Here is a 22458-nt window from a genome sequence, read left to right as displayed (position 1 = left end):
GCCGGGTAGCGGCCGGGGAGGCGCAGGATCGGGCCGGACCGCAACCCAGGGGGCTCGTGCCCGGCCCCGCCTCCTCTCAGGGTCGCGAGCCCGGTGTCCCGGCAGGCTCGGCCGGCGCTAGGACCGCAGCGGCAGGGCTCCGAACGCCCCGGCGGCTGGGAAGGGCGGAAGGGCCGCGCGCTACGTGCTGCCGCCGTCGCGCGCCGGAGGTAGGAGGTCGCTGCGCCAAGTGGCTGGCAGGAGGGGGGCGGGGCGGGGCGGGGCTGAGCTGCGCGCACATGGAACGCGCCGGAGCCTGCGGGTTTGTGTGCAGCGCGTGGGCCAGCGCGGGGCTGCCCAGGGGACCCCTCCCTCCCCCCGCCGAAAGTGCAACAGTGATGTTTGTTGCGTGACAGCCGCTTGCTCTTCGGATTCAGATTGATCTGGTGAGCTCCGGGGGGCAGCGCTCCTGAGTGTTGTAGCTGCCTGCACTTACTTACCTCACTGCCATCGCTGAAGCACTTTACAAACGTGACCTAGCAGGTGTGTAATTAACCGAGGCACGGAGAGCTTAACCCTAAAATTACATGGTGGGTCAGACTGTGGCGGAGCCAGGAACTGGGCAGACCGCTCCTGACTCGCAGGCCAGTGCCCAATCTATTTTTCAGCCATTCTGCCTACTCCTTACACCTTAATAAATAAGCCTGCACTCTTGATGACCATCAGATTCCAGTCTCCTCTCCATTCATATTGGACAATTGTGAATTCTTTAGTTAACGTTTGTAAATCGCAGATGGTGGAAATGAAAAGATCAGGTAGACCATCTAGTCTTCCCCCTGGCCAGCATAGGATTGTGCCCACTTGTGCATTCAGTACTATTTGTCAAGGTGAATTTTAAACATGCTAAGCAATAGGGTGTCCCCTAATCATAAGCTGTTGAATTGTTCCACAGCATCCAAAGTAGGGGTATCAATGTGCAGTCAACTTCACAATAAGTTGATAAAATCTGTATCAGAGGCAGCAGTGCAGGGGGAGCAGGTGGGAGCTGGCACAGGTGGGATGGAGGCAGATCTGATTCCAGATTTGTACCCTGCCCAATAAACCCTACTTACAGTTAGTGCTTGCTGTGTTTTGTACCATTACTGCAGAATTCTGCCATGAGAATTGCCAGACGTTACTAATTACTGTTACTTGGATGTCACTGATTCCACTTGCATTTTCTATCCTGCAGTGCCAGCCCAGTGCCTTTGCTGTTGAGAATCATGTCTTGCTCTTTTGACACTTAGACACTGTTAATTTGCTTTGGGATATGGCTTTATTATTTAATTGGAAAAACAAAACAGTACAAAGCCATTTCTTTTTTATTTTTCTTTCCCCCAAGATATCATCATCTTGATTTGTAGGAGAAACATAGGTAGCTTAGATAAGTGTAGGGGAGAGGGGGTTAAAATATGTACCTTTGGTAATGCAATGAGGAAAATAACAGAACCTGTGAAAGAGGAAGGTACCTACTTTATTTGACACGTGTATTGAAAGGGCTGTGTGTATGGTGGAAACTAGACTACCAATGGACAGCTGTAAAGAATCACATTTCATTCCAGTTCACCAGGATGAAAAGGTGATACTGACTAACTTGAACCCCTGTTTCAAAACAGAGTCAATTAATTTCTGTTCTCTTCTCCAGGCTGTGGATGTTGATTTGTTGTTATTAATCAAGAGACAGAGAAATTACTTTCACCATAAAACATGCACTTTCCTTTCTGGAAGCAAAACACTGATCTGGTGTTGCCTGATGGAAAAGGTTTTTATGCCTCTTGGACTTGAGTGTGAGAGTGCCACCCAGATGAGAGCTGTTTAGCCTGTGCTGATACAAATTTGGTATCCACATCCACAAAAATGATCCACAGCTATCCACCTTCACGGATATAAAGCACATACAAAATCTGTATCCATATCCGCAAAAAAAGTGTCACAGATATCTGCACCCACATCTGCAGATGCAGATACCCACAGATATAAAGTGGATAGCTGCAGATTTGCAGGGCTCTACCTCTGGGCTAGGGTGGGAGAGGCAGATTATTAACAGTAGAAAGGGCTCAGCTGGAGTCCATCTATAGTAGTGGATCCCATTTACTGGGATATGTATTAGCAGATAGGATTCTTTCTCTGGAAGCCACAGGAGGGCAGAGATGGAACCCAGATTGCAAAGATGTGGTGGCAGAAAATGACCAAAAAAAAAAAGGGTGAGGTGTGCAAATATACTTGCTCTCCTGGGGACTAAAATGCCTAGTTACTGCTTTGCAACACCGAGCATGCTGCTTCCCAGTGCCAGACATGAATTAGAGATGTTAAATTTCAATTAGTTGATAGGGTGCCTCTGCCTTTGTAGGTGACTTTCGCCTTCAGAGGCAAATGTGCTGTGGGGAGCATGGGTCCAGTAGGGCAGTCCTCTGCTGGTTCCATGCTCATGGCATTTCAAAGCAGCAGCACTGTGAGGAGCCGCAGTCAGTGGGGGACTCCCCTGCTGACCCCAGGCTCCATGCAGCGCTGCCACTTTGGAACACCACGGGGAGACCAGCGGCACATGGAGCCTGGAGTCAGGTTTCAAAGTGGCACAGCCATGTGGAGCCTGGAGTCAGCTGGGGACTCCCCCACTGACCCTGGGCTCCATGCAGCATTGCCACTTTGAAACGCTGCCGGGAGCCCAGCATCAGGCTTCACGCAGCACTTCAAAGTGGCAGCGCCTCACAAAGCTTGGAGTCAGCAGGGGAGTCCTCATCTAATCCTAGGCTCCACGCATTGCTGCCACTTTGAAATGCTGCGTGTAGCCTGGGGACACCCCAGCTAGACCTGGGCTACATGCAGTGTTTCAGAGCAGCAGTGCCGCACGTAGTCTGAGGTCTGGCTCCAGGCTCCACACAGTACTGCTGCTTTGAAACACTGCCTCCCCTCCCCCCCACCTCCTGCAGCCTCTTTCTGGTAGAGGCAGCAAGGTGGGGGGAAGCGACTGGTCGACTAGCCTGTCGACTATCTGATAAGCATTTGCTTATCGGCTAGTTGTTCACATCCCTAACGTGGATCTTACATGGCTCGCTCAGGGCCAGAAAGAAGGGTCTGCCCAGCTTTCACTGTAGAGCCTAAGTCAGCCCAACCCCTGCAAACATTAGTGCTGCTGAAAGTAGGGTGTAGCTCACAGCAGGACTTGCCCCACTGATCAATCACTCAGGATAGGTGGCCCACTGACTGGGTCCACTCACCTCTCTCCACTAACTGTCACTCTGCCCACACTCCTCTCATGACAGGACAGCACTGTGGAGCCTTGTGTATGTCGCACAGTAACCTCCCCTCTCCACCCTCCCACTTGCAGCACGTGCAGCATCGTCAAAGAGGGATGACGAGACTCAGTGCAGAGCCGGCCCTGAGTCAGCAACATCCACACAGGCTGATCCCAAGGCTCTGACACTAGGCAGCCGAACTAGTTGGGTTTGTGGTGACAGCACCCTTGCTGGCAGACTCTCCATGACAGGTCGGGCAGTGTCTTGCCTGATGGTCCTCTGTCCAGTCCCTGGGTTTTGCTCTGACTGTTCTCCCCCTTGCACGTACAGGGCAATAGGTGGACCAGGTTTGCTGACTGCTGTTCCCCACGCACACAGGGTGAGCGGTGGGGGCTGGCTTCTCTGATTCCTGACCCCCCATAAAGGGTAAGGGCAGGAGTGTGTTTGAAGGCTCCTGCCACCTTGCATACACAGGGTAGGGTGGAGCCATGTCCACTGACAGCTGCCCATGCTGGGTGGGAAACGGTGACCCTTGCATTAATATTTTGTTTCAGGGGGCCCCACTAGTAGCAGGTGATCAGTGATGATCTTTGTGAAAAGTGGGGGGTGCCCTGCCTGCTGTGCAGTGACTGGTGAACTCTCTCTTGCAGGTGTGTGGTCTCGGGGCAGAGCAGGTGCCATGCCTGGTGCCCTGTGCACACGGAGTGATCACACCGGCTTCCAGGGTAGAATAAAAACTTCTGCCAGTGACTTCATTGTGACAGAAATTGATACCCTCGGCCGACTGCTTAGTGAGAATGTAGACAAGACTCTTCCTGGACTCGGTGGTATGCCTGCAGTCCCAAGCAGCTCCTCCCCACAGAACACCCACAGGTATTGGCCAAAGCCTCTGGAGCTCCACAGTGAAGAGTGTTACCAGAGGCTAGGCCCATTTGACAATCCCAGTCTTGCTCCAGAGGAGAGCTTGTTGCCAGCCAAGGACAGCACAGAGCCTGTGGCTGGTGCTTCATCCAAAGGTGGGCACCATGAAGGAGCTACATTGGATTCCTTGTTAGACGAATCTGTGAACGAACTGTTGAATCATTTTGCTTGTAACATAAAAGGTGGGTGGGACTCAGAACACGACCCAGCTGCTCATCCTGCCGAGTTCTCACTGGGGCCAGTCCTTGACAAGAGGAATCGAGCTGATTTACACAGCGCCATTAGACAGAAATTTCCTTTCTTAATGACTGTTACAAAGAATAATGAAATTATTGTCAAAGCAAACAGTGATTACAAACAGCTCTGTCAACTAGTATCTGAGAAGGAAGCATTTGATTTTTTTAAATTTTTAGATGCAAAATTGGAAAACTCTAAATTTTCTTTTAAGCCTGATGGGAATAAAGAGCACAGAAAGGCAGTCCACCATTTTATCAGTCAAAAGTTTGGAAAACTTCTAGAAACAAAGTCTTTTTCTGTGACAGACTTCTGTGATCAGCATAATGTAGCAATAATAGTAAGGTTTCGAGAGAAGAGTTGGTCCAGGAAAAGGCCAGCTACTGATTGCCAGAAAAAACAAGATGTCTATACAGGTAAACATTTAATAATGTTTTATAATTTCCTTGGTTAATTGTTTTAAAATAATTGTCTCTAAAAGATTACAGAGCCTGGTTCTCCTCTTATTTACACAGACATCAATCAGGAATAATTCTACTTATGTCAGTTTAGTTAAACTAGTGTAAAATTGGTGTGAGAGATTAATCCAGTTACCACACCGAATTAAATGTTTGAAATACCCTCAGTGCAACCTCTTTCTGTGTGTACATAGCATGCATTATAGTTTCTCATTTTAAAATAAGTTGAAGAATTGTGGGTGTTCTGTTAGGTCTTCCTACGCTTTTATATGTTAAAGATATAACATTAATTAGGTTATTTCTCACAGTTTACAATAAGGTCAGGTTTGATTTCTGAATTCATTTTTAAAAACCATTACTTTTTGAAATGTAAAATGATATTCCTGTTAGAGTGGTTTATAGGCCCAGCATTAAATCCATATACCATTTTAGAAATGTTCAGTATGTCCTTTTAAAATTGTTTTGTTTTTATAATGAATATGGAGAGATTTGCATCTTCTAAGCATTGAAAATATTGTTGTTTTTATGTCCAGCTATGGTTTATAGTAGCTGTAGTTTGAGTATCAGTTGTCATCTATGTATTGAAAGGGAAAGATATAAACATGTTTTTCTTTACCTACAGTTTAGTTTGGGGAACAGTTGATTCTGTGTTCTTACCAAATCCCATCCTATTCTATTGTTAAAGAATAATGGCTAGCTCATTAGTGAAGATAGAGTTCCCAATATAATTTGGTATGGAGGTTTTCTAATAATTTTGAGATTTTTTTGCAGGTTTTATCCTTCGAAAAGAAAATCTGGAAACATTAGAAGCAATTAGCTCTTTGTCTACTGAACTTGGTGTGCTTCCTTCAGACTTCAGTTACACAGGCATCAAAGACAAAAAGGCCATCACCTACCAAGCTATGGTTGTGAAAAAAGTGACTCCTGAGAGGTACTAATAACTTGGGCTAAGTCTACACTTAGGAAATTAAAGCAGTGCTGTGGCAGCACTTTAGGCTATGTCTAGATTACAGGCTTCTTTTGGAAGAAGCTTTTCTGGAAGAGAAAAAGAGAGCCTCCACACTGCAAAAGCACATCAAAAAAGCGATCTGCATTTTTGAAAGATAGCGACCATTCAGTGTGGACACTATCTCACATGTAAGTTGTGATTATTATGGATGGAGCGGCCACTAGGACACCTGTGCTTTTTCCTCTTTCCTCTTCTTTCGAAAGAACTCCCTCTTCCCCGTTTTCCGGGGAAAACACATGCTGTTTTCCAAAAGAGCCTTCTTCCTCATAGAATGAGGATTACCAATGTCAGAAAATCCCCTCTTCTTTCAGTTTTCTTTTGGAAGAATGTGATTGCAGTGTAGATGTAATTGAAGTTTTTTTTTTTTGGAAAACCGGCTGTTTTTCCAAAAAAACTCTGTAGTGTAGACATACCCTTAAAGTGAAAGTATGGCCATGGCCCCGGTACTCTATGTATACCACCTAAACAAGGACAGTAACACCTAGTACTGGGAGCCCATTTACATGGGCACTTTACAGCACTATAACTTACTGTATTTGGGGGGCATTTTTCACACCCTTGTGCTAAAAAGTTGCAGTGCAGTAAAATGGAAGTGTAGATGTGGCTTTGGTTCTCCACAATTTCATCATTGGAATAGGTTAATAAATGTGAAAGCACCTTTTAATGCTTGTCTTATTATATTAGACCATCTCCTCTGATGTTTGAGCCTGCTTAGACCAGTTTTGTTGTGACTTAATGCATTTGTAGTAGGGAATATCAGGTTTGACACTGATTCGCCTTGGACTTTTTGGAAAAAAAGTATATATTTTCTTATTCTTGCTTGTTGCAGAGACCTTTCCCTTTCCAGTGATCTAGTGATCAGGGTGCAGCATCTGGAATACACCGAATCTTAAATCTACTTATGTCACTGAAGAAGTTGCACTGGAGGACAAAGGGGTGTCTTCCCTAGGGACATACAGTCACCCAGTATATGAGAACCAGGTCAAGTTGCTCTCTTCTCCACTCCCTGGCTTTGTCTGTCAGAACAGCACAGTAGTTGTCGTCTGTAAATATGTGGATGGAGAGGGTGTGACTTGCAATTCCATCAACCCTCTCTGTCCTAAACTCTTAGTCCCTCCGGACATGTCTACACTATGGAGAAGATCAACTCTTCAGAGGTCGATCTTTTAGCATTCGATTTAGCAGGTGTAGAGTAGACCCCCAATTCAAATGCTGACGGCAGCCCCCCCCCCCAGCATCTGATATAGAGGCAGCAGCAGCGGAGGTTAAGGGGAGCAGGCTGGAGCTGGTACACGTGGGAAGCCAACTTTCAAGTCGGCTCCCCACACGTATCGGCTCATGCCTACCATAGAGGCAGCGGGGGGGGGTGGGGGGGAGTGAGGAGGGGCAGGGGCAGGTGGGAGCCAGTGCTGGAGGGAGCCAGCTAAAAACCTGGCTCCCCATGAGCACCAGCTTCACCGAGGTACCTGCCCCCCTGAGTCCCATGCTGCTGCCTCTGTATCAGGCCCAGGCTCACCATGGGATGGTGGAGCAGCATCTGTTTCTTAGGAGCTTGGGCTCTCCATGGACAGGGGCTGCTGCCACAGAGGCACCTCTGTCATGGCGGATCCAGGCTTGCCGCGGATAGAGGCTGCTCCATGGGATGCTCCCCACAGACAAGGGCTGCTGCCCCAGAGCAGCCTCTGTCCATGGTGGGCCATGGCTTGCCGCAGACAGGGGCTGCTCCGTGGGTTGGTGGAGCAGCCTCTGTCCACAAGGAACTCAGGCCCCCCCGTGGACAGAGGCTGCTGCCGCCCTGTGCTTCTACCTTGGTATCAGAAGCAGCAGCGTGGGGTAGCAGGCAGGAGCTTGTTTGTGTGGGGAGCTAGTTTTTAAACCAGCTCCCCTCATGGATCGGCTCCTATCTGCAACCCTGGCCTGCTGCCTCTGTATTAGAGGCAGGAGCATGGAGTAGCAGGGGGCTCCCTGGGAGTGGGGCTGGGAGCACATTGGCTGCTGGCCTGCCCCTGGAGACCATAGATAATTGTGTGACTGAGAATATTTGCGGATACATGATTATTCAATTAAATAACTAACATCCCTAGTGTAGACCTAGGCCCGGAGGATGAAGAGTAGAAGCTACATGTCACTCAAACAGGTGACTGTATTGTATAGCCCTTTCCCCTCAGAGACTATGAATAACAAACCAGCACTGTTGGATCAGAAGAGGGGAAGATGTGTAGATGCCCCACAAGACCAAGGACAGTAATAGTTTTTCCCTGTAAGTGTTCTCTCAAGTATTGTCTGTCTGAAACAATAGTTTTTTTCCTATGACTGTGGGCACGGACAAAAGAAAGCTTGAGGTAACTTTAGCTTCCCCTCAGAAATTTAGGGATTGCATTAATAAATAAAGGAGACGTGAATTTGGAACAGAAACTCATTTATCTCACATTATTGGAAAGTGGAAAAAGTTAGTTGTGGTACAAAACTACCTATTAAATCACTATTCAGTAGATATTTATTATTAACTCTAGCACACCCACAAACATCCACACACACGTATTCTCCAAGATAAACAAGTTATCTAGAGCCTGCTAAAGTAGGCAAGTTAGGTAGTGCCCCTCTCCATCTATTTTGAAACTTTGTGGCAAACTTAAGCTTCAGGAACTAGTTTCTAGATAAATACTGAACACCAGGGATTGGGAAATGTATGGTCCTTTTTCCTTTGGTATCACAAGAACATCCCTTCTTTGTGGTATTTAGTTTGATCTTGCAAATAATTGCTACCAAATGTTCGCTTACTCTCTAACGTAGCATCGGTGGAACTTCAGCAATAAATATTGCACTCGGTAATAAACATATACAGGATTGTCATCTTAAAGTCCTACTTAATTAAAAAATTAGCTAATTTTTAATTGCAACTTTTTTAAAGATGGTCTTCTATGTAGTCAGTTTGATACATCAGAAATATTTAAAAACATATTTGGTTGATTTGTATTTATAGCCTTTATTGGACATGCTCCTTAATGGAGTTACTTGAATATCTTAGAAGCATTCACAGGGTTGACTATACTGAATTTTTATTTGTTGTTGTTCTGATCCATAAAAATCTGTTTCTCATCAATAATAAAGGTTATACTATAGTAACTGTCTTTAAAACACAATTACTCTCTTTTGGTCAGCCTTTTAAAAGCAAACTCTGAGCATTGATTTTTCTGCTTGAGTGTGAGCGTACATGCTTGTAATTGAAAACACAACTGACAGTTCAAATATTTGGCCTTTATGTAGGCTCTTAATCTTTCAGTTCTTATAATCATTTGAGTCAAGAGAAGCTTTGTGTGTATAAGAGCTGCAGGATTGATCTGGAATTTTGAGTTACATTTATAAATATTTTAATATTCATAAATGTAGATTTTCCGCAGATGGAACGCTAGTACTGTTTATGCATATGTGCTTATAGATTCAAATATCAATGCAAAATTATGTTAATTTATTATTTATTGAGTTAGTTTTTTAAGACCAGTTGGAGCAGAATTTTACTACAAGTTGAACTTCTCTAGTCTGGCAGCCCCGGGCGACCTGACCAGTTCCAAACCAGAGAATTTGCCTAATCATGGGGTGTCAGTATTGTCTAGCAGCATTACAAACACTTTGACTACTTACTGGACTCTTAGAAGATCTTTAGGGGTAAATTAGAGCTAAATAACAGCACAGAACACTGAGAACTAGGACTGGTGGCTGTAAACAGACTTATGGGACCACAGGAAATTTGGCCACACCCATGATAAGTGGCCATTCAGCTAACTAAAATCATGCCAGACCAGAGGGTGCCAGATTAGAGAGGTTCAACCTGTACTGATAAATATTCAGGTGGCCTCAGGTCCTTAATAATCTGTATATCACTTTCCCTTATTGCAAAGCCAGTTTCCCTGTGGTTCAGAACGAAGACCACAAGAAAAGCAACTGAAAAAATATGGAGACAGGAAGTAGATTATTAAGGCTTTAAATTATTAAGAGCTAGGGGGCTCTTGTACATTTCCAAGGAGGAATGAGGAACTCTGCAAATAGCCTGGGGCCAGCATGAAGTCCCGCTGACTCAGGCACCCCCCGTGCAGCCCGACCTTGAAATGTACAAGAGTCCCAAGTAGGGGCTCTTGTGCATTTCAAAGCCATGAAGCCCAGGGTCAGTGGAGGACTCCCCAGCTGACCCAGGTTCCATGTGGAGCTTCCCTGGAACCCAGGGTCAGTGCCAAGGCACGTTTTAAAGGGGCAGCGCCACACAGCTGAACCAGGGATTAGCTGTGCAGCAGCTATCCCTTTGAAATGCCACCTCTATGCATTTCAGAGGGGCAGCTGTGGAGCCCAGGGTCGCCTGGGGGCTCCCCAGCTGACTCCAAGTCCTGGGGAAATGCCACTTGGAACCTGGGATTAGGTGAGGAGTCCCCAGCTGACCCTGGACTCCATGGCACTTCGACGTTTTAAAAGGGCAGTGCTGCACAGCTGAGCCGTGGATCAGCTGTACACAAACTGCCCCTTTGAAACACCACTTTGGGGTTTCAAAGCGGCAGTGGAGCACAGCTGATCCCCGGCTTAACTGTGCGGTGCTGCCACTTTGCAGTACCCCTTCCTCCCCCCTTTGCCGCCTCTATCTTATAGCAGCAGCAGGTGGGGATCGATTAGTTGACAGACTCTCCGATAAGCAAATGCTTATCGGATAGTTGACTTGTCTTTAACATACCGACACACAACTAGTTTTGAGGCAAAGCAAGGGTTTGTGAAGGAATTTTTTTTCCAGTTGACATGTTTTCTCAGCAGTTCTTCATAAACTCCCAATTTATCATTTGTGTAGGTTGAAAGAAATTGGAAGCACAATTGTAAAAAAAGGAATGAATGTGTATAATATCCATTCAGTATGCCAGCACCTCAGACTTGGTCAGCTGAAGGGAAACCACTTTGATATAATTGTGAGAGATCTAAAACTTCAGAGCAATGACTCTTCTGCAGATCTGAAAGAGAGAATTTTTGAAGCAATTGAGAATGTTAAGGTAAAAAGAGATGCCATGATTTCATTTTCAACAAGGAAATATTTTTGTCTCATCTAAAAATTGTGCTACCTTCCTCCCACCCCCAAACAAAATGGTTCTCATGCTACCTCTTACCTGCAATCTCTACTCAGCTCTAGCAACATTTCACTTATTTTAGAAGCTGTGTGCCCTTTGATGACTAGTCTCTGTGGCTCAAATGGTGCAACTTGCCAAAAAGGAAGGACAGTTTAGTGAGTTCATTCTGTGCCACAGCTTTCTGAGCCCAGAGTAGTACAGGACAACAGATGAGGAATGTGACAGATACGGAGTATTTGTTTAAACTAGAGCTGCTGAGGCTTGAGGCTGGCTCTGGTGGAGATGCTCTTAACTTCTGACTGGAAGAAAAAGTAAAGTAATACCTACCAACCAATTATAGACTTTGGCTGCATTTTTTTTAGTGCAGCCAGACTTTTCATGGGAATGGGATGGGATAAATAATAACTGTGGAAAAAATGCCAGCAGCAGAAGAAAGTGATAAAAAGTGATGTTCTCTGATTGTAATAATGATTTGAATAAGCGTTGAAACAAAATTTACATTTGACATGTTTAGGGCTAGATTTTTAAAGATATTCAGGCATTGCTCTGCTCACCATTACATGGCCTAAGGCCCAGATCCTCAACAGTATTTCAGTGCTTAATTCCCTCTGAAATTCTTTGAGGATCTGTGCCTTAGCAGCCTCTCATTGAAAGTTAATGGGACGTAGGCTTTAAGTGGAAATCTACACTACATGGAAATTGACGCTGCCACAATTGATCTTTGATTTAGTGAGTGTAGTATAGACTCACTAGATCAGGGTTGAGGAACCTTTTTTGGGTTGAGGACTGTTAACCCACAGAAAAATCAGTCTGGGCCACACGTAAGTGAGAGGCCAAAAAAAAAAAATCCCTTACTGCCATGATTGCTGAGCAGGAGACACTCCCCATATTTCCCTTGCACACCAGAGCTTATGGGGGCCCAGGCTAATAGTTTTTGTGTGCTCTGTGCCAGCATGGGCTCCCTGATGCTGGGGGTGGGGGAGCCCTGAGCCTCAGCGACCAGATCCAGGCAAGCAGGGGCCCGCATCCAGCCCTGGGGCTTAGGTTCCCCATGCTAGATCAAACTCAAAGGGCAACCTCGTCAGTGCCAGTGCTCTTACTCCTTGCAAGGAGTAAGGGAAGCCAATGGGAGCATTTGCTCTTGTTGGCCTCCTGCTGCATGGACAGCATGAAAATACAATGTAAGATCATATCTTACTTTGACCTTCCCATGTAGTGTAGACCAGCAATAACTGAATGCCTTTAAAACTATGCACCTTACTGTTTTAATGAATATTTAATATTTTCATGCTTTAACCAGTTGATTTCTTTTTGATTGTAGACAAAAGGTTTTGTAAACTACTATGGACCTCAGCGATTTGGGCAAGGACAGACTGTTCAGACAGATCAAATTGGACTGGCTTTGTTGAATGAAGAAATGGTATAATTCACCTCTTAATCCAAGTGACTTGTCTAGTTCTTTTCCATGATTACAGTTGGCATGTCTGAGTCAAGTATTGGAGGTTACTATCCTACTGAACAGTGAACTCCTTGTGTGACAGTAGCAGTGGGAGTGTTGTTTGGAGGAGACTGCAAAACCAGCTCCCACCATGATTTAACAATATTGTGTCATAACATCAGTGTTTTAACATTTAAACAAAATGTTTAATTTTAACATTAATCTTAAAGGTTATGTATTTTAAATAGAGTGGAAAGTAATTTTCAGGGCTGTCGCACTGCAATTTTCATAAGTAATATAACTTTTCATAAAACCATCTGCTTTTAATACTAGCCTCAGAACAATTTAAATCAAAAGCCCTTTTTTCCAATGTATTTACGATGACAGGTGCTCTTTAACTTGTGATTATTCAGTCTGTTGGGTTAAGTACACTGGGAGGCACTTTTTTCTAAAATTTCACAAGAATATTGAATATGACCAGATCTGAAACCCAAACCCTTTAAGATCACAATAGATGTATCTGCATTTCTCATTATATTGTCTTCTCATTATCCTTTGATTACTGTCCCTCAACTAGTTTTGTTTCCACATACGTTGGGTTTTTTTGTGCAAGCCAGTCTGAATTAATTTCTCAAATAATAATTCCTGAGATGTATGTCCTGGTTTTTTTTTCTGTTATTAATTGGGGGGCAGTTTGCAGAAGTAAATGATCACATGAGGTACCAGGAAGTTGAGAATGTGGTCCATATCAGAAGTTATTGTTGAATTAGCTATAGAGGCTCTGATTCTCCTCTTTGTTTACGCTGATAGAAATCTGAGAACTTTAATAAAAGTAAATATAGTTATACCTGCATGCAAAGAGAATCAAGCACTTACATCCCACATGATGCTGTCCACCAAAATAACTTGCACTCTGACAAAATTTTTAGTTCAGACTAGGTAGAAATAAATATTACTAGTTTGCTGCAGATTGGTAGTTGTTAAATCTCTTGTCTTGGTTCTGATACCATTTTGATTATAAAATTGTTTAATAAAAATATATTAAGCAATTTTTACTAAAAAATTCTGAGGCACATATTCTGCTACTCTGTCTGATATAGATGGGGACAAATGAGCAGGAAAAAGGTGCTAGTTGCCTGAAACTGACAGGTGAAGGGAAAAGCAATGAAGATCTTACATACACTTACAAAATACCATACAGTACATAGCTTCACAGGTAGAAGAAGAATGGAAGCTGTAATACAGACCATGTGCAGGTGTTTCTCTCCTTATATCTTCTAATCATTGTCCTTTCTCTGTGTGAGGATATGTAAGCCCCTCCATGTGAATTTTGTATAGTTAGGTCTCTGTAGGCTACTGCTTTAGCAGCATGCTCACCTAGCAACCTGGAAGATTTCCAGGTCAAAACCTAGAGAAAAAGTAACACTCTCTGCATTGTTAACTTCTCCTTTTCAGGTTCTGGAGGGTATACCCTGCCCTTCTCTTTGATTTTTAAGGGGAGAATACAATAAGCACTCTGATTTCACATTCATAACATTTGAGGACTTTCTTCTGTTGGAGGAGGGAATTTGAGTCATTGTGCATAAGAAATGGTCAGAATTTTGAGATGCTGTATAGCAGGGCTACTCAACTTTGGAAGCCCCGGGGGCAACAATGATACAGCACATACTGAGGGCCGTATCTTAAGTGTGGTTGCATGTACATGCAAATACATATGCAAATAGCTTCTTTTACACTGACTGGCATGAATACAAAGATTAAGGCAGGATTACAAAACACGCAGGCCCCATTTAAGTCAGTTCTGTTGATATTAATAAAATGCAATATTGACCTTATTTCCACCCATATGACAACACTTTTAATGAGCAATGACAGTCCAGGAATTGACCTACTAAAACGCATATCAACAGAAGACCATTATATTGACTTGCCACTATGGAGCGTGTTCCTAGTGGAGGCCATATTCAAAGGATCCCACACTCGGGCCGCGTGTTGAGCCCTGCATAAACACAAACTGCACCGCGGGCTGCAAACAAACAGGCCACGTGCCACATGTTGAGTAGCACTGCTATATAGTGTCTTACCACACAACTGACATATGGCTATCGTTTTAATTGAAAAAGTAGTTACACTAAAATGCAGTAACTTTGTATGTGCTGTTTTTTTTAAAGGTAAAAGCTGTGAAGTTGTTTTTCACACCAGAAGATGCAGATGATCCTGTAAATCAGGCAAAGAGATATTTTCTTCAAACTGGTAAATTCCACATTTTAAAAGATTTTTATGATTATTTAGAGCATGTGTTTTTAGGGATGACAGTTTTGCTGCTCACTGCCTGAGTTTCTCTCTAAGGATACGTCTACACTTGCTCCCTCGTTCGAACTAGGGATGCAAATGTAGGCGACCGAAATTGCTAATGAAGCGGGGATTTCAATATCCCGAGCTTCATTACCATGATCTCGCCGGCGCGTTACTCCGCTCAACAGCTGTTTCGAAAGTAAAAGTGCACGCCGGGACACGTTAGTTCGAACCAAACCCCTTGGTTCGAACTAACATTACTCCTCACTTTCTGAGGAGTAATGTTAGTTCGAATCAAGGGGTTTGGTTTGAACTAACGTGTCCCGGCGTGCACTTTTACTTTCGAAACAGCTGTTGAGCGGAGTAACGCGCCGGCGAGATCATGCTAATGAAGCATGGGATATTTAAATCCCCGCTTCATTAGCAATTTCGGTCGCTTACATTTGCATCCCTAGTTCGAACGAGGGAGCAAGTGTAGACGTACCCTAAGTTCTCCTGGTGTAAATCAGTAATAATTCCATGAAAGCCGGTGGAATTACACTGGTAGAAGTGATAGGAGAATCAGGCTCTGGGAGTTTTCCCTTAATAAAAACTGAGTAAAAGCCAAAGACCCCAGGATTTGGCCCTATACATTTTTAATTGAAGCCAGTTTTAGCAATTAGTGTAAATTTAATGAGTTTTTAATAATTCTATTATAATTTTAAATTATTCTTAATAGTAATCCTTTCTCATTCTATTTCTGTTTTTGCCACTAGTTGATTCATTCTTATATGTAAATTTACAATGTGATAAATCGCTCCACACATCTTAAGAGTATTGGAATTTTGCGCCTTAAATAGAGATGTAAAATCCCATTTAAAATGTTAACTGGTTAAACTATATGTTCATGGCTCACGGGACAATGGGCCCAGCTGGGTTGGAGCAGTCCCCTGCCCATGGTGCAGTGGGCCCAGCTGGGATACTTCAGCCCAGCCAGATAGAGTCCACCATACCACAGGCAAGGGGATGCTCTGGCTGGGCTGGAGTGCCTCCCATCTGTGCACGTTGGGCCTGGCAGGACGGGGGACTGCTCTGGCTGAGTTGACCCCCAGTTAACTTGTTACCCTGGTAAGCAGGCTGGTAAGGCAATGTTTACCAAGTAACCAGTTACTCCTTTATATCTCTAGCCTCAAAATGTTCTGGTTTCTGATTCTCCTCTGCCTTGTACTCTGTGTAATTATTTACACCTTGAGTGTAAAATGCTAGTAACTGCCAAGTGCAAGGCAACAGAAAATCTTTATTTTAGTGAAGGTTTTACGTCTGGGTAGTGGAAAAGATAGGAAAAGTTCCTAAAGGCTATGCTCTTCTGGTGCTCTCCAGCTCCTTTCTTCTTTTGAATTGTCATATTCTTTTTTACTGGGAATTTCAAAGGAGTATACAAAATTTAGGCGTCCCACTGCAGTTGAAAATGAATGAAAGTTGGATGCCAAACTCTCTGAGGTCTTTTGAAAATCACAGCTTTATTTTAGAACTCTGGCCTTTACCTCTGTGTAACTGACTAAACTCTGCATTTATCACCACCCCCCTCTCTCATTCTGATTGACCTACTTCCTGTCTTGAGTATCATTCTTCACTGAAACATATTTTCAAAATCTAATATTAATATTCTAAGTAAAATGCCTTGTTTGTCACATCTCTTTCTGTTGCCATTCTTCAGACCATCACTTTTATTCCAGTTTTCAGAAGTAGCCGTGTTAGTCTGCTTCATCAAAAACAACAGAGTCAGGTGGCACCTTTACAGATTAACAATTTTATTATGGCATAAGCTTTCGTGAGTTGCACTCAAATGCATGAAGTGAAAGGAAAATAAACAGAGAGTAGGAATACAGAAATGGGAGTGTTATATCAGAGCTAATTCAGTCAGAGTGGATGTGGATAAGAAGGTGAAAATACCTAAAGTGGAAAATTACTTACTGTAATGAGAGAAAAAAAACTTCACGGAGTAGCCAAGTTAGTCTGTGCAGGATAAACTTAAAAAAACAACAAATAGTCTGGTAGCACTTTATAGACTAACAAAACATGTAGATGGTATCATGAACTTTCGTGGGCCCAGCCCACTTCTTCAGATGTTTGTAATGAGAGAGCCATTCCCAGTCCCTATTCAGACATCATCTGATGAAGTGAGTTGCAACTCATGAAAGCTTATGCCATACTAAAATTGTTAGTCTTTAAGGTGCCACCAGATTCCTTGTTGTTTTATCCCAGTGTCAGGAATCTTGAAGTCACTCTTGACTCCAAATCTCCCATGTCTGTAATTTGGGTTATCAGCTATATTTCAAGAAAAACTAGGGTATGTGACTTCATGAGGTACAGATGCTACTGTTAGTGGAGGTCTTTGCCAAAATATGCAAAATTTTGCACCAGAAATCCAAAATTCTGTGACAATACCACAAAAACCTGCAAAGTTCTGCATATTTTATTTGTCAAAATAATGCAATATAATCACACCGGTTTCACTTGTTTTGGCAACTTATTTAAACTACCATACAGGAAAATATCACAATAACAGTTCAGCATTTCCTAAACACATGAAAGTTAACTTACAAATATTTGGTAGCCAAGACTTTGTACCTCACTTATAATCCTGGATTTTCATTTAAATTGCATTACTTTTATTTTGTGTGTTTGGTGTTCTGTAAAGAAGAAGGTTGTTTTAAATTGCTCAGACTTTAATTTATGATTAGTATAAATTACAGAAAATTGAATTAATTAGCATAGGTTGTAAGGCAGATAAGATGCAATTTATCTGACATAAGAAGTTGAAGGCAAGGAATAATAAAACCATAAAAAACAGTATAAACGAATGAGTGACATCTTTTTCCTAATCTGGTTTAGTTTATCCCTTTATTTTTAAGTTCTTCACTTTCCATCAGACTAAGCCTGAAAAGCAGATGATTGTTCCAATATTTTTTCTGTTTATTTTAGAGGATGCAAAGGGAACTCTGGGAATGTTGCCCGAATTTAAAGTAAGAGAGAAGATGTTGCTTCGTGCCTTGAATCGCTATGGTATAAACCAAGAGGGCTGTACTCGAGGATGGCTCAGCATTCCTCATTCCATGCGTGTATTCTATGTTCATGCATATTGCAGTAAAATTTGGAATGAAGCTGCTTCTTTTAGGTTTATAACCTATGGTTCAAAAGTAGTGGAGGGTGATCTGGTGCTCGCTGGAGAAAATGTTGATGAAAATTCTTCTGTGAATGACAGAGTGAGTATGAGTTCACAAAATATTTCATGTAGAACTATCTTAACACACTTAAAAATCGTAAGAGATAGGAGCACTGCCTTTTATATTTAGCTCAGCATTCTAACCCGCTTTTGCTCCTTTTACTACTCTATTCAAATACTATTTACCTTTTGCTAATGTGGAGTTACTTAGTCCTCCATCCACTCCCACACAAATAGATATACCTGCTGTGTACACCATAAAAGTTTTTTTCCATCCTGACTGTGTAGTGTATTCACGGGAAGAGTAGGAATGCATGAAGGTGTTTGTAGGGACCTAGACTTGGCCTGAATGGTCACTCATACATGATGCTTCTTGGCCATTTTCTTGTGCATCCTTCTGTGAATCTAGTCATGGAGGACCTAAAAGGTAGCTCTCTTTCTCATGCATAGCAGTACCAGTATAGCATTTATGCACTATTGTAACTGTGTGCATATTATAGGGACATAAGAGTGTAACCAGTTAACTGATAAACTGGTGCTTATTGGTTTCTGTTAATGGTTAAACTCTGATACGGAACATGGGGCTGGAAGCCCATGGAACTGACAGCTGCAGCTGGGAGTCCTCAGAGCTATCAGCTGGAAGCTCTCCAGCACCCTTCCCTCCCTAACCCTACATGCCCAGGTAACATATTTGTGTAACCAATAGAATTTTGATCAGTTATGTGATTACTATTTTATACATTTTTTATTTGCCTTGTGCATACCATCACATACATAGCCAGAATGTCACCCAGATTGTTTAATTGAAGAGTGAATTTCATGTAAATGTTTCTGTGAGTAAGAGCAGCTTAGTGGTCACTGTAAATAGCCTTCAGAGTGCTAAAACAGAAACTTCTGATTGTTATTATGATATTGCCAATATGCTGTTTTAAAAAGTGAATTTAATAAATGGAATAGGCCAACTTCAATGAAAAGCTGAGCTATTAAATTTAATATTAAAAAATGGAGTTTAATGCTGCAACATTCACACTTAGCATGAAAACCACTCTTCTAGCAGGAAATTACATTGGCACCTTGAAACTGAGATGGGCAAGCATATTAGAACTATAATGGTAGGTTCATGCATAACAGTAATTAACAGTTTTATTTTTATATTTAATGCAAGGCTTTGTTCTAATAAAATGATTACTTTGTGTTAAATATTTCTAATTTTTTGTTGAGTGAAACATAATTTCTTCTTGGAGTAATCAGACGGTTAGAATTCTTGATTTTTAAGAGAGGTTGGGAATAATAATACAAATAAATGATTGGTTCATAATCTAGTTTTTGCTACTGTTTGTCAAGTTATATGTATTTTTTTAACATTTTATACCAGGTTCACTTAGTAACTGCTCTGGAAGAGTCAGCTAACAAATATGCCCTAAGCCAAGTAAGTTTGTGTGAAAAATCATGTTTCATGGGTTTGAGTTGTTGATGATCACTTTTGTTTTAAAAATAGATCTGATTGACTTACAGGTACAAATTTATTTCTCTTCAGAATGCATCTTCATGGAAAATGGGGATACAAATTAATCTGGACTCACAGAAAACACAGAAATGAAAGTCTTCACTCATGTACTGAACAGAAAGGCCAATGTTATTTTGGTTTCATATGTTTTTTGTGCACTATTACTGTCAGTTGAGTGTTAGCAAATGACTAATTCTAATTTCCTTGAAACATCATTTTATTTCAATCCCCCAATGCTCAGAGAAATGTTCAAGAGTATTTGAAAGTCAGGGTACAGAAAGGCTGAAGATACAAGGGTTAGGAGACACATAAAGAAAACTAACATATTCTCTATTTCTGTATCTCAGAACAATCCAGAAAACAATCAGTTTGTATGTATACTGTGGTTTTAGAGTACTGACATTTTGACTGGCTTCTGTGCCTTTCATTTTAAGCCTCCAATAACTGTCTTCATAGCAATGCTTGGACTTTCATAGAGTGGAAGCAAAGTCACATTTTTTTTGGCAGAATCTGACCCCAAAACTTAAAGGAATTACATTATTCTAAAGGGGATGGTGGTGGTTTTAGTTTAAACACATTTGGAATTCACATCTTTTCTGTTTTCCTTAAGGTGGTTCTTCCAATGGTTGGACACAGTATCAAGTATCCCAATAATGAAGTTGGTCAATGGTACCAGGAAAGGCTTGCCAAGGATGGACTGCAGACATGTAGGTTCAGGGTCCCTGTGTTACAGTTGAACACACCTGGATGCTACAGAAACATTTTGAAATATATCCACAATCTGTCCTATCATTTCTTAGAAGACAGTGTAAAGGGAATCAAAACGGAAGAAGACAGTCATCTAAATGAATCAAAAGCATCTCTTCTTTTGTCATTTGACCTTGATCCTTCATGTTATGCAACTGTTTGTCTGAGAGAAATAATGAAATGTGACCTCTAGAATGTTCACTGTTTAAAAAAAAAAAAAAGTTACAGGAGTAATATAATAAATGGAGATATTTTACATATGTTGTCTGTAAAATAGGGAAAGCTAATCTTGTTCATCATGTGTAGTGTACAATTGAAAGTCAGGAAGTTCAGAGAGAATTAATGAGTAACTTGGGGTTTTATTACTTTGTTTTTTAAAATTAAATTTATAGTCCTGACTACATTGGAGCCAAACAATACTAAACTATATATAATGTCATAATTATTGAGGGGAGCTAAAAGTCACAAGTCTGGCTTTTAACCAGTGATATTTGCACAATCTTTACGCCACATAATGAAAGCTGGATTCAGGAAGAAGGGGAATTTGGTGAATGAACTATCCCAAAAGGTTGAGTTGCATATGTTAGTCTGTAGATGGCACTGTGTCTTTAAAACAACTAGTGGAAGAGATCTATTTTGGCAATTTTTTTTTTTGAGAATGGATATGTAAATTACAAAATGCTTCAATTTTCTCACACTGCTTGGTTCAGAATAGTTTTCAGGATCATCAGTTTTTACTGGCATCAACACAACAAATGAAATTTTAAATGTGGAAAATGTGTGTTAATAGCTGCTACTTGATTTGAAGGGACACACAAAAGGTTCGATTAAAAGATTTTTCAAAGAAAGGCCTACCATTTTAAGAATGTTCAGAAGATGGTGTTAATTGAGTTAATCTATAGTAATTTTAGGCTCATTTGTCAGTATTACTTCTGAGCATTGGAAGGACTAATCTTCTTAAGCAAACCATTCTTTCAGCAGCTCTGAGTGGAAAGAGCTAATTTACTGATGTCCATGGATATAATTCCTACAATAGAAGCATTCTACTTGGAAAAAGTCAAGGTAGTCATTAAATTGTTTCTATATATGATGATCTTCTGCCTGCTTAGTTTAGTTTATATTTAAAAAGTCATATTTCAGTAAAAATACTCAAAAGGTTTGTTCATACATCTAGCCTTCAGGTCAGTTCTGTAACCCTTACTTATGTAAAAACTGTTGACTTTAATGAAAGCTTTGCCTGAGAAAGGAACATGGTACTAGACTCTTAAAGCCATTCTGCATAGGCACAAGAGCTATAGCAGGCCAATAAAAATATAATCACTGTGCACAGATTTGATTTTAAGACAGAAAGATCAAAGAGCTGATCAACCCTCAACTTTATTCTTCGTGTTTCTATTGGTATTTACTCTTCCTTTTAGGCATTTTGCTAATACTAGTGAAGGCAGGGCTCTGAATTTTTTTTCCTAACAAAAGTGATTTTAATCTTAGTGACATGTTCATTTTTTTTGGTCATTGATGATAAATGTGCTTTTTTCATGGGGAAAATTTAAAATTTCTTTTTATGTGCAATAGTTAATGTTATTGACTCAGACTGGACAAATATCTTATTTAATCAGAATGTGCTGAGTTTTCCGAATGGAATGTATTTATATTACGTTCACATGACAAAAAGCTTCTTCATATGCTGTGCATTTCTGTTCTTCAGAAGTCAGATTTTTGGGGGGAGGAAAGGGGGCTCAGATCCACATTTTGTGTAAATCTGTAGAGCTCTTCTAACTTCTATACTAGTTTCAGTTTCCACCAATTGAGGATCTCATCTATTCTACTCAGCTAATAACCCCAGTCTTACATTCCTTGTGTTCTGCACTTGGATGCCAGAAACTAGCAGCAGAAGAACAATGATCCAAATTAAAGGATTAGCTGAACTTTGATTTCATCTTTTTCAAATCAAATATGTTGTCTCAAAGCATTTTGAAGCCACAGTTAGCTTTACAAGTGCTAAGAAGGCAGGATCAGTTTTATCATTCTGTCTTTATACCTGTATCAAGGCCATTAATTCCTTATAATTTCATAGGTCAAATCAGAGAAATCTAGGGAAAGTTATTTGGAATGGGATATGTCCCAACCCTCCACTTGCAACAGGAGTTCACGTTGGAGCATTTATTCATTATGGATATGTATTAGGAATGCATATAGAGTTGTACTGTATTGTACACAATCCTCACTGCTTTACATAATTAAATAATGCTAAACTACAGAAAGTATATGCTATAAAATATATGAACGACAAG

General features: G+C 41.6%; 1 protein-coding gene across 4 annotated transcripts; it reads left to right on the top strand.

Annotated features, from left to right (window-relative positions):
• Positions 1–70: 70 nt before the first annotated feature.
• PUS7L (pseudouridine synthase 7 like) lies at positions 71–21847 on the top strand. Of its 4 annotated transcripts, none has more exons than XM_006126498.4 (9): positions 71–209; positions 3905–4825; positions 5639–5798; positions 10705–10900; positions 12297–12395; positions 14585–14666; positions 17673–17953; positions 19289–19342; positions 20031–21847. In XM_006126498.4, exons 2-9 carry the CDS (start codon positions 3934–3936, stop codon positions 20358–20360), a joined length of 2094 nt encoding a protein of 697 aa, XP_006126560.2. In that variant the 5' UTR covers positions 71–209; positions 3905–3933; the 3' UTR covers positions 20361–21847. The 4 variants fall into 4 exon arrangements, with proteins under 4 accessions (XP_006126560.2, XP_006126559.2, XP_006126561.2 ...); XM_006126497.4 differs by lacking the exon at positions 71–209 and adding an exon at positions 234–425; XM_006126499.3 differs by lacking the exon at positions 71–209 and adding an exon at positions 234–522.
• Positions 21848–22458: the final 611 nt, after the last annotated feature.

Source organism: Pelodiscus sinensis, chromosome 1, assembly GCF_049634645.1.
Source record: "Pelodiscus sinensis isolate JC-2024 chromosome 1, ASM4963464v1, whole genome shotgun sequence".
NCBI classification, from domain to species: domain Eukaryota; kingdom Metazoa; phylum Chordata; order Testudines; family Trionychidae; genus Pelodiscus; species Pelodiscus sinensis.
The sequence above is the reverse complement of the archived record's forward strand: the minus strand, read 5'-3'. Positions and strand labels throughout refer to the sequence as shown.

What these genes read in the sequence shown, in the direction of transcription:
- PUS7L (XM_006126498.4), top strand. Translation starts at nt 3,934, where the DNA reads ATGCCTGGTGCCCTGTGCACACGGAGTGATCACACCGGCTTCCAGGGT. An exon ending in CTTTGTTGAATGAAGAAATG is followed by an intron (nt 12,396 to 14,584) that starts GTATAATTCACC and finishes TTTTTTTTAAAG; the next exon opens with GTAAAAGCTGTGAAGTTGTT. An exon ending in ACAAATATGCCCTAAGCCAA is followed by an intron (nt 19,343 to 20,030) that starts GTAAGTTTGTGT and finishes GTTTTCCTTAAG; the next exon opens with GTGGTTCTTCCAATGGTTGG.